Source organism: Protopterus annectens, chromosome 13.part0, assembly GCF_019279795.1.
Source record: "Protopterus annectens isolate FY-2018-M chromosome 13.part0, PAN1.0, whole genome shotgun sequence".
NCBI lineage: Eukaryota > Metazoa > Chordata > Ceratodontiformes > Protopteridae > Protopterus > Protopterus annectens.
The window spans coordinates 520,261,953-520,274,981 of NC_056747.1; the positions used below are offsets into that span (position 1 = coordinate 520,261,953).

The 13,029-nt window shown below is 42.8% G+C and overlaps 1 protein-coding gene across 1 annotated transcript in view; it reads left to right on the top strand.

The window, feature by feature from the left end:
• LOC122787926 (fibrinogen-like protein 1-like protein) overlaps positions 1-12,425 on the top strand; it is an 88,801-nt gene extending 76,376 nt beyond the window's left edge. Inside the window, exon 2 of the mRNA XM_044054851.1 lies at positions 11,635-12,425. Coding sequence (XP_043910786.1) covers positions 11,635-12,425 — 791 coding nt within the window. The remainder of the gene's footprint in view (positions 1-11,634) is intronic.
• The last annotated feature ends 604 nt before the right edge of the window (positions 12,426-13,029 follow it).

Sequence of the window (13,029 nt, forward strand, 5' to 3'; positions counted from 1 at the left end):
CCACCTTACTAATGTGTGGTAAACCTAACCCTAACAATAACCCTGTACCTTACTTTAGAAAAACCCTTTCCATAACACTATCACAACAGAAGATGGTCTCAGCACAGAAACACACACCAATAAACACTCACTTATCCCTTTATCTAACTCTTACCCTAACCCACCAACACTCACATAAATGCATTCCTAGCCCTAATATCAACCCACTTACCTCTGTCTACAGCCTAAACTGTCAACATTTTGACTTGTCAATATTTGAGTCTGTTTTAAATGATCGAGTGCACATGTACTCAAACTGCACAAGATCAAAATAAGAGCATTGATAGCTGTAAATATCTAAAGCCCACATGATGGAAGATCTTAATATGAAAAATACTTTAAGCAGGCAGCAGAGACAATTCCCAAGCCCTGTGCTCAACTAAAAGTGACAACTAAAGTGCCCTCCAAATAAGTATTAAGTGCACTCACATAAAAACAAATGGCAATATAATGCAGCTTTTCATAGTTAAGTACTAATGTGATCCCATGTGTGACATAAAAACTGCTTCACTGTTATAGATGTAGATAAACATCCAGTAAGTGTGATAAATAGCATTACCCACAATGAAAAAATACCCCAGCATAGTGCAATAGGTGTAGGTGACATGTCACATCTTCAGTAAGAGAGCCGCAGCATTCAAGTAACACAATATGTTGTACTCCTCTTCCCTCTCAAGTACTTGCTAAAAATACCTGATGTGCTCCATCAGTTTCTATTTCTTTAGCGATAGCTGACATCCGGCAAACATTCTAAGACATAATTCATCAATGCAATTCTGTTCTCTTACCAGATCAGACATGACAGACAGTAAATTAGAAATCTGTCTGCCTAACGGACATCTTAGCAATGCTTTGACTGAATTCGGAGTATGTGGCAAACTTAAATTGTTCAATAAAGAAATATTACAAAAGTTAATTGGAAATAGCGGGAAGAACAGAGCTGAAGTTGCAGTACACATTTTGAATCTACGCACTTTACTTAAAATGTGCCAGTCAATGAAATATGTGATAAGGTCCTTAACCCTGAATGGGAAATATGCTTCTTAAATGATCAAATGATGTCACTACTTTATCTTCACTGAGGAATGATAATGCCACCAACATTGTCACAGCCAACTGAAATGATGCAGATTTGGCGTATAATGTGTCCAGTTCTAAGTTCTGAACCTTTCTCTGCAGGTTCTGTCTGAAGTGAAATAGATAACCCTTTAACTCAGCTCCATTTACAATAGCCTGAATACTTTTTTATTGTCGCTACTTCAAAAAGTCACATAACATAGATTTTACATTTGCAGACAGACTGCAACTGAATAACAGCTCAAAAATACATTGCAACATGAAATTGTAACCTTTGAAGTTCTTAGACATAAGACAGTATGTAAGTGGGAGGATTTTAGTATATCCACAATAGGTAATAAATCCATGAATGGTACACAAATGGTGACAGATGGTACCCTTCATTGAAAAGGTACTGTTCATTAAGCAGATGGTATCTTTACTTAGGTCATTTAAATTATCTTATGTTGAAAAAGCTATAAGATGGTTGTCAGTCTGATTATTGGCTATATTGGATATCTGTTTTCTCTATGAAATGGCCACTCTTTAGAAGCACTCCAGTGATGACATTCATTGTACGGGCATGCACTGGACTTCACTAGTCAATATATATTTTCTGCACACTCTGTTAACCTGCGGGAGCATGGCCTTTTTGTTGGAAGTGCTACAGCTCACTCCAGGGAAGTACTTGCCACAACTTGAATTTGCTTTTTCGTGATCAGCACTTGTTCAGAACTTGTTGTAAGCACTAAATAACCTACTAATTACTACAGCACTCAACCTTCCTCATTACCTAGAGGAAAACAGTTTTGGTACTTACTTTCCTTACTTGCATAGAGAAAAACAGCTCTTGTACTCACTTTCCTCACTTATCTAGAGGAAAATAGTTTTTTATTCAGGCATGTCCAAGGGTCAGCTCCCAGTGTTCTCTCCTATCTATCTGATGAATCTGGGCATCTTGGGGTAATGTAGAAATTGCCTCATGTACACAGACAACCCTCTCCTCCTACCACCCAACACTACAACCTGTGAGAGATGCACTTATCTAGTCAAACTGGAGGTAAAGCTCTCTCCAACCAAGACTGAACTTGACAGTCAAGAGGAGAAGGTAAACACTCACACCACACGCATCACATAGTCTCACTAAATCTACACCACCAAAATCCACACAGAAACACAAAAACATTCACGGAGGCTCTCGGTAACAATCTGCTCAAGCAATACAGACCTCCAAAGCAGAAATGCAAGCAACCTCCACCCCCCAACACAACCCAAATGACACATAGCCCGCAGACTCAGTGTGCCACTCAACCACAGCCAATAAGGCAAAACAACATACCCAACACACTAGTCATAGGTGACTCTATAGTCAGGCACACTGATGTCCCACTCACCAGGCTAAACAAGGAGAAAGTTACTGTCAGCTGCCTGTCAGGTGCCAGGATCCGCCACATAACCCACGCACTCAGGTCACTCCACAACAAGTACTCTGTCATTGTCCATGTTGGTGTTAATGACCTGAGATGTACCTCCCTGGACTACATGAAAAGAGACATGGGAGAACTCTCCGATCTTGCAGCCCAGGCAGGTATGACCCTCGCCCTGAGTTGCATTCTGCCATCACCCAGAATGATGCTGCAGTACAAGGACAAAATGATTTTCTTCAACAATTGGCTAAGCTTCTGGTGTCATTCTAAAGGGATCCAGTATCTGCCTGCCTGGGATGACATGGTCGACAGACCATGATGCTTTGCCAGAGATGGCTTGCACCTGTCACCCTGGGATTCCGGATACTGGCTAAGGCTCTTGCCACCCCTATAGTGCCTTTTTTAGGCAAGGTTCAAATGACAAATTCACCACCATAACAGGAACAGGCATGCAAAAATTGAGGGTGATGTTACTCAATGCTAGAAGTCTAAATCTCAAAATGCACTCACTCGAGGCACTCCTTAAAATGGAGAACATCGATATCTGTGCAGTGACTGAGACCTGGTTCAAGGTTCCAGAGAGCACCCCTGCACTACCAGGCTATAACTCATACCACACTTTTCGGCCATGTAACCTGGACCAGAACAACAAAGGCGGAGGTGTGTCCATATTCATTAAGGATATCCACACCTCCAGGCTAGTTGCTCAGCATAATGCAGCCGAGGTTATCCAAGTGCAACTAACTCTAGGCAAAACTGCAATCCAAATTGTAGCTTGCTACAGATCCCCCACCATGCCCCAGGATTCCCACTCCTCTTTTCTTGATGTACTGGAAAATATTAGGGTTCAACCAAACACCCTAATAATGGGCAATTTCAACTACTCCACCATTAATTGGGAAAACTACTCATGTACCAACTCTCAACGCTTTCTGGAATTCATAAACTCCAATGCCCTGGATCAACTTATCCACACCCCCACCAGGGGCAACAATATCCTAGATCTAGTCATTACCAACATGAGTGACCGGTGTTCCACACTTGAAGTCAACGCCTCATTGGTCCGATCCGACCATAAGCTAATTACCCTAGATATCCACATCCTGCCCCCATTAAGGAAACCATGGTAAAAAAATTCTCCAAAGCCAACTTCATGCTTCTTAAGACAGAAGTGGTGAACTTCATGACACCCATGCAGATGGATAATACAGTTACGACTACTGAATCCTACACAATTTCACTTTATAAGCACTTACATGAGTGCATGGATCGTGCTATCCCAAACAGAACCAAGACGCTATTCTCCAAAAAAAGGAAGCTAATCTGGTGGTCCCCTGCCATAAACAAACTGTACAACAGAAGGAAGAAACTGTTGCAAAAGAGAGTAAAATCCTATGAGTGGAGGAGCTCCCTGGTCAGCCTCAGTAAGAAGCTGCAATCCCTGATAAAATCCTCCAAAGCTAGTTACAAAAACAAAATCGCCACTGATTCTAAAGACAACCACAAAGCATTCTATAGCTATGTCAAGAATCTCAATGGCAACACTCAGATCTGCTCTGAGTTACAACACAATGGCCCTAACTATACAGACCCAACTGATATTGCCAACATCCTGGCAGATAGGTTCAGAGCTAACTTTACCCCCCCTCTCACCCCCTAAAGAGCCCATCTCTATGCCAGAAGAATGCAACGTTCCTGTAATCACGGCTGCACAGGTAAAAAACATACTCTCAAAGCCAAGAACACAGCATCCATGGGACCAGAGAACATCCCAGGCTGCATTCTACATGAACTACAGAATGAACTGGCACCCCACCTAAGTACCATGTTCAACCATAGCCTCACCTCAACCTTTGTGCCTGCTGAATGGCACACAGTGGCAGTTATCCCACTCCACAAGGGGGGAGCCACCACGGACCCCGGGAACTACCGTCCCATTAACCTGACGAGCCTGGTCTGCAAGGCCATGGAATGTATTATCATGGAACTTATAAACAAGGACAATGGTAATCTCCAAACTCTGGACCTCACCCAGTTTGGGTTTGTAAAAGGCAGATCATGTCTCCTAAACCTGATAGACTTCTTTGAAGCAGTCACCAAATCCGTAGACAAGGGTAAGGTGGTTCACACAGCCTATCTAGATCTTGCTAAGGCTTTCGATACCATCCCCCACTCTGGAATTATAGATAAACTCACTAAACTAGGAATAAATCCCTATGTCACAAGATGGGTTGCCAACTGGCTCACTGACAGAACCCACACTGTGAAAGTAGCAGACTCCAAATCTGACTTCAGACCAGTGACAAGTGGAGTACCACAGGGTTCAGTCCTGGGTCCTCACCTGTTTGGTATCTACTTCTCTGAAGTACAGGCTAACACAGAAGGTCTTTGGCTAATGAAGTTTGCAGATGACTGCAAACTAGGAGCCATAGTCAAGACCCCAAATGATGTGGACATCCTACAGAAGGGCCTCGCTGAGACAGATGCCTGGTGTCAAAGCCATGGCCTCAAGCTCAATGCCAGAAAGTGCATTGTCATCCCCTTTGGTAAAAACTCTGTACCCATGAACTATAACATAGGCGGTAGTATACCTAACACTGAAAGTGTGATAAGAGACCTTGGGCACAGGTGGACAGTAGTCTCTCCTTTGATAATCACATCGCCACAGTAGTCAGGAAATCCTTCTACATGGCACACCTCATCACAAAAGGTTTCTCATCCAGAAAAAAAGAGGTCATTGTTCCCCTCTACTCATCACTCATCAGACCGATTATAGAGTACAACGCCCCTTTTGGTATGTACCTCACAAGACATCTACAACAACTGGAAAGGCCACAGAAATACCTCACATAGAGGATTACCGGCCTCAAACAGATGCCCTACGCAGACTGTCTCAAAAAACTCCAGCTTTACTACGTTGCATATTGCCTACTCAGAGGTGATCTCTGCCTAACATACAAAGCTATGTCAAACCCAGAGCTGTTGGACATGCTCCACTTAAAGAAATCCCAATCCCTCTGAGCTACACGCTCTAGGGACCGAAACCTTGTCACCACAATAAACAGAACATGCCGGAGGGATAGATTCCTGTCCCAGAGACTTCCCATACTCTGGAATAAACTACCTATCTATATCAAACAAAGCTCCTCATTAGCACTCTTCAAGAAAAATCTTGATGATTGGATGGGAAATAGGAAATTCTCCCCGGGGATCACTTCTGTGGCTCTGCTCGACAGTGGCACAGGAAAATAATTTTCTTGGGTGGCAAAAGCCAGGGTACCTTTTTGGCTGGGTCTGTATAGGCCCCAGGGCCGATAGCCTAGTACCTACCTATGAATCTATGAACATAATCCTGGAGAAGACATGGAGTTTCTCATGACAGCACTGCTCTTTGCTTAAGATCATGACATAGGTTCATAGGTTCATACTAGGCTATCTGCCCTAGGGCATTTATAAGCCTAGCCAGAGTGTGTTTGGCTTTCGCCACCCATTTTAAATTAATTTTGCTATGCCCTTTTTCGAGGTTAGTATACTGTGCCTCTGTCTAACAGTGACACAGAAGTGATACCAGGGGTAAACCCACGATCTCCCATCCACTCATCAAGATTCCTTTTGAAGAGAGTCAATGAGGGACTCTGCCTAACCTGGACTGGGATTTTATTCCAGAGTGAAGGGAGCCTCTGGGTTATGAATCTGTCCCTTCAGCATGTCCTATTTATTTCAGTGCTGAGGTTCAAGTCTCTCGAGCGCGTAGCTCTATGGGATTTGGATTTTCTGAGGTGCAGCATGTCCATTAATTCCAGGTTGGACATGGCTTTATACATCAGGCACAGATCACCTCTGAGCAGGCGGTATGCCACTGAGTAGAGCTGGAGTTTCTTTAACCGGGCAGCATATGGCATCTGTTTGAGCCCTTTGATCCTCTTGGTGAGGTACTTTTGGGGTCTTTCCAGTTGCTGCAGGTGTCTGGTAAGGTACATCCCAAAAGGGGCATTGTACTCAATTATGGGCCTGATGAGGGATGAGTAAAGAGGCACGATGACCTCCCCTGATCTAGATGTGAATCCCTTCATGATTAGGTGGGCTATATAAAATGTTTTTCTAACCACTTTGGCCATCGTGGTTGTCAAATGAGAGATTGCTATCAACTTGGGTCCCCAGGTCCCTAATTACTTCTTCTGTACTTAATGGATTACCACCTATGTGGTAATTTGTGGGCACTTTGTTTTTGCCAAAGGGGATGACTATACACTTTTTGGCATTTAGCTTGAGGCCATGGCTCTTGCACCAGTTGTCTGTTTCTATGAGGCCCTTTTGGAGGATGCTTGTGTCGGCTGGAGAGTCGATTATGGTGCCCAGTTTGCAGTCATCTGCGAACTTGGCCAGCCACAGTCCTTCCGTGTTGGCCTGTACCTCCCAGAAATATATACCGAACAAGAGAGGTCCCAAGACTGAGCCTTGTGGGACACCACTTGTAACTGGTTTGGAGTCTGACATGGCTCCAGCAATTCTAACCATGTGGGTTCTGTCCTTGAGCCAGTTTGCAACCCATCTAGTGACATAGGAGTTTATATTTAAGCTAGTGAGCTTATCTATAATGCCCGAGTGGGGTATTGTATCGAAGGCTTTTGCGAGGTCCAGGTAGGCTGTGTGGACCACCTTCCCCTCGTCAATGGCCTTGGTGACTGTTTCAAAGAAATTGACCAGGTTTAAGAGGCAGGATCTGCCCTTAACAAAGCCGAACTGGGTAGGATCCAGTGTCTGTAGGTCCCCAATATCTTTATTTATGAGGTCCATGATGATCCTTTCCATAGCTTTGCAGACCAAGCTAGTCAGGCTTATGGGGCGATAGTTTCCAGGATCCGTTGAGGCACCACCTTTGTGGAGAGGGACCACTGTTGCTGTACGCCTCTCTTATGTACATATCCTGTAGTAAGGCTGAGATTGAACAGTAGTTTTATGTTTGGGTTTAGCTCTTCTTGGAGTTCATGTAGGACGCAGCCCGGGACACCGTCTGGTCCCATTGATGCTGTGTTTTTTGCTTTGGAGAGGGTGGCTCTTACCTGAGCATCTGAGATGTCAGGGGGGCAGCACTCTGCTGGGATAGATATTTGCCCTTTGGTGGGGAGTTTGCGCTGAACCTGTCAGCTAGGATGTTGACAATGTCTGTGGGTTTGATGTATTTTTTGTCATTTTGGAGTAATTCTGAGCATATCTGGGAATTCCCACTCAGGTTCCTAACATAACTAAAGAAAGCCTTGTGATTATCCTTAGTGTCCTGTGCAATTTTTCTCTCGAAGCTGGCCTTAGACGATTTTATGAGTGCCCATAGTTTTTTGCTAATACTGATCAGAGATGCCTTCCCTTTTTGGGATTTTGCTCTATCATGTAGTAGCTTCCTCCTTCTATTGTATAGTTTGTTTATGGCTGGGGTCCACCAGACAGGACGTCTGCCTTTGGAGGATTGGGTCTTGGTTTTATCTGGGATTGCATGATCCATGCATTCCTGAAGGTGTTCATAGAATGCGTTTATAAAGGATTTTGCGGTCTGGGCCGTATTTTCCACAGGCTCAGGGGCTTTGAAGGATTCCACCTCGGTTTTGAGGAGTGTGAAATTTGCTTTAGAGAAGTTTTTCACTGTGGTTTTCTGGGCAGGGGGTGGGGTCGGGATGTGAATATCCAGTGAGATTAGTTTATGGTCTGATCTTACCAGTGAGGGATACACTTCTGGTCTGGAGCATAGAGTCCCCATGTTGGTGATGATCAGGTCCAGTATGTTTTCTCCTCTTGTGGGAGTGGTAACAAGTTGTTTCATAGCATTTGAGTTTATAAATTCTAGGAACCTTTGGGCTAGGGTGTTGGAGCTAGAGTAATGCTCCCAGTCTATGTTTGGGTAGTTGAAGTCACCCAATATAATGGTGTTTGGAGAGACCTTCATATTTTCCAGTGTTCTCAGGAAGGCCGAGTGGGGTTCCTGGGTTTGGGAGGGTGGTCTGTAGCAGGCTATAAACTGGAAGGCAGTTTTACCCACTGTTAGTTGCACATGGATAGTCTCTGATGCTTTGTGCTATGCCCCCAACCTGGAGGTGTGGGTATCTTTGACGAATATTGATACTCCCCCTCCTTTTGAGGTTCGGTCCAAGTTTTGGGGCAGAAAAGCATGGTATGAGGTATAACCTGGTAGTGCTGGGGTGCTCTCGGGAGCCTTGAACCAGGTTTCTGTTACTGCACAGATATCGATGTTCTCCATGCTAAGGAGAGTTTCGAGTGCATGCATCTTGAGGTTTAGACTTCTGGCGTTGAGTAGCATTACTCTTAGTTTCTTATCCCTTGTGATACCTATGGAGGTGGGTTTGTCTTTTGAGCCTTGCCTAAAAAAGGCACTATGGGGGTAGCAAGAGCCTTTGCCAATATCTGAAAGCCCAGGGGTGACAGGTGCAAGCCGTCCCTAGTGAAGCATTGTGGCTTGTCGAGCATGTCATCCCAAGCTGACAGGCATTGGATCCCCTTTGAATGCCACCAATACTTAAGCCAATTGTTGAAATTGATCATCTTGTCTTCATATTGTTGCATCATTCTTGGTGAGGGTAAGATGCTACTCAAGGTCAGGGTCATACCGGCCTGGGCTACATGCTCAGAGTGCTCCTCTATGTCTCTTTTCATGTAGTCCAGGGAGGTAAGTCTCAGGTCATTCACACCAGCATGGACAATGACTGAGTCATATTTGTACTTGCCTTGGAGTGACCTGAGTGCGTGTGTTATGTGGCGGATCCTAGCGCCCGACAGGCAGCTCACTGTGACCTTCTCCTTGTTCAGCCTGGTGAGCGGGATGTCAGTGTGCCTGACGAAAGAGTCACCTATTACAAGTGTATCAGGTGTGTTGTTTAGCCTTAAGGGCTGTGACTGTTCGGCACACTGGCTTTGTGAGCTATGTGTTGCACGTGTTTTGTTTTGGGGTAGCGGTTGCTTGGGTGTCTGCTTTGGAGGTCTCTGCTACTTAGGCAGATTTTTATTTAGAGCCTCCGAGTATGTTTTGTGTGTTTATGTGTTTGGTTTGCTGTCGTGGTAGGTCTATGTGAGACTGGAATTGTAGTGAGTGTGGTTTCCTTCTCCTCCTGACTGGTTACGCCAGTACTGAGTTGAGAGAGCTTAGCCTCCAGTTTGGCTATATGGTTGCATCTCTCACATGTGTTGGAATTTGTTGGGAGGAGGAGAGGGTTGTTTGTGTACATGAGGCAGTTGTAACATTGCCTCAAGATTCCCAGATTCACCAGCTGGACCGGAGAGGAGATTGACAACTGACCTTTGGACATGCTAGAATAGTATTGGGAATTCCTTTATAATTGAAAAAAGGGCCAATGGGGAACAAGGTACTCAAGTGGAGTTTGTGAGGGTGTAGTGCTTTTAATTTTTTAGTGCTGACTTACTGAGCAAGTGCCAGGTAACTTAAATGCAATGCGTTACAGGTAACTTAAATGCAAAAATGACAGGGTCACTTACATGTGGTGAGGCATGGACTTTACTAATTCCTCACCATCATACATGCACACAGTTATAGCCATGACATGCTACATAACTTTGTACTTCCACAGGGTCACTTACATGTGGTGAGGCATGGACTTTACTAATTCCTCACCATCATACATGCACACAGTTATAGCTCGACCCTTACACTTTTTTATTTTTTTGGTTTTCTCAGTTCTTTCAAGGTTATAAATGTAGCTATCTAAGATGAGACTTTCTTTACCTTTCTGTTATGTCTTGGTTTGATACACAGCTTCTGTTGAGGTGAGTGCATGCTCTACTGCATCCAGTATGACACTGTTTGACCTTCCATTGCATGGGGGTGTATGTGATGGAGGATTGATTTTATTTGTGATTATGTACGTCACGTGTGAGTGACTCCCATTAATGGCAAAGTGTAATGGTGCGAGCAATTCACAGCTGAGTAATACATAATTTATCTATGTACAAATATCATGATGTTCACACTTGTTATGCATGTTTGCCATTATGGACAGTAACAGAGTACATTTATCTATGTACAAATATCATGACGTTCCACTTGTTATGCATGTTTGCCATTATGGACAATAACAGATCACATTTGATGACTCTTCTGTGTAGCATTAATATTTGCTTATGTTGAACAGTACTTGGAAAGCATCAATGCTGTACTGTTATGTGGATTTGTCCATCTATATTTTTGGGAAATATTATACATTAGGACACATCTGTGGTATTAAAGAATAATCCATGGTTGAAGGTTTTGGCCCTTATTGAATCATTTTCTTCATCTATTTAATCATCTTAGATTGTTATTAAGTTTTTTTTATATTTGTCTTATTTTATTTTTTAATCCTTTGGTCTCAAGCTTCTGTACATATTGTAAATAGCCATATTTTAATTCTTTCTTTAAAATGTGATTTAATTTATTCATATATTATATTACATTTTAGTTCTTGTCATTGTTGTAATTTTCAAAAATCGTAATAAAATATTTTAAGCAAGACATATCTATGCTATTTCAGTATTTAACTGTAAAGAATAATGTGAGTGCACTGCCCTGACTTTACAGCTGTCACATTTAACAGCACTATATGTGTCAAAACACTGACAGTATACAGACTATGCCAGCAGGTGTGTTCATTATTTTAGGTGTTTACATTCCATATTCTGATCCTCGATTATATGGACTTTAGATATTTACACTTGTTGACATTCCCCTCTCTTATCAATGTTGTGCGGTTCGAGCATATATGCACTTGATCATTTAAATTTATTAACAGTGCTCTTCTGAGTGACTGAGTGTCAACATTCTGGACTACCATCATTCTAAATGGCAACTGTGTGTGTGTGTGTGTGTGTGTGTGTGTGTGTGTGTGTGTGTGTGTGTGTGTGTGTGTGTGTGTGTGTGTGTGTGTCTGTGTGCTTATTTTTAGGCATGCATTAACTACCCTGTTTAGGTTAATCTGAGAGCACTTAAAAGTTGGGAAATTAAAGCAAAGGGCAAGATATTTTTCTTATTTTTTTCAGTAAAATTCTTGTTTATTTACTAAAGCTATGTAGCTCAGATTATAATGTAAAGACTGTCATGTTCTTTTGTTTTCAGAAGCCTTTCCCACAGACTGCAATGGAATTCAGCTCCAGAACAACTATCACAGTGGCCTTTATGTAGTCCAGCCACAGGCAGGGCACCATCTGCTTGTTTACTGTGAAATGAGGAGAGGAGGTGGAGGCTGGATTACTATTCAGAGGAACACATTTGGAACAAAACTATCCTGGAATGAGCCCTGGCAGAACTACAAGACTGGATTTGGGAGCATTGAAGGAGACCACTGGCTTGGAAATGAATATATTCATCTAATTACCAAGCAAAAACGCTACAAAGTGAGATTTGTGCTTGTCAATTCTGCTAATGAAGAGAAATTTGCTGATTATGACAGCTTCAGTGTTGGTAGTGAATCTAGCTCTTATCAGTTAAGATTAGGTCGGTATTATGGGACAACAGGAGATGCTATGGCATCAGGTGAGGTCCATGCCACCCATGATAACATGAAATTCTCCACTTATGACAGGGATAATGACCTTGCAACAGCAAACTGTGCCTCAAAGTTAGGAGGTGGATGGTGGTTTGACAACTGTCGTTTTGCATGCCTTAATGCCAAGAATGGAATCTACTGGGAAAAGTTATGCAATGGAGACTGCAAGCTTTCTGAGATTTTGATTAAACCAGCAGATGACTGTGACAATGACAATAATGGTGGTGGAGGCGGTGGTGATGGTGGCGGCGGTGGAGATGGTGGTGGCGGTGGAGGTGATGGTGGTGGTGGAGATGGTGGAGGTGGTGGGGGAGACGGGGGTGGAAGTGACCAGCCTCCAACTTGTCCAACAGATATTTAAACATCGAAATCTGACAATCCATTTGTAATTCATATACAATGCCAAGCCTCATTTTTACCATAATGTGGGTTCAGCTGTATATATATATATATATATATATATATATATATATATATATATATCCTTAACTGAAATAATAGCACTCATTTTGATGTATATTACTGCTATTCTTATAGGAAATGATTAGTATAATCATTTACCATACAAAAGTTTTATCCTGTGTAATGTCAACACAACATGAAAACTAAACACTTATCTATCTATCTATGTACACGCACACACACACACACACACACACACACACACACACACACACACACACACACACACACACACACACACACACACACACACACGCGCACACACACACACACACACACGCACACACACACACACACACACACACACACACACACACACACACACACACACACATACACACACTTGTGTGTGTGTGTGTGTGTGTGTATATATATATATATATATATATATATATATATATATATATATGGGTCACTGTCGTATTATCGAAAACAGAATTCATTGAATTGTGTTTCCGATAACACACTTTAGCAAAAGTGCATATTGTGGAAACTGCATATTG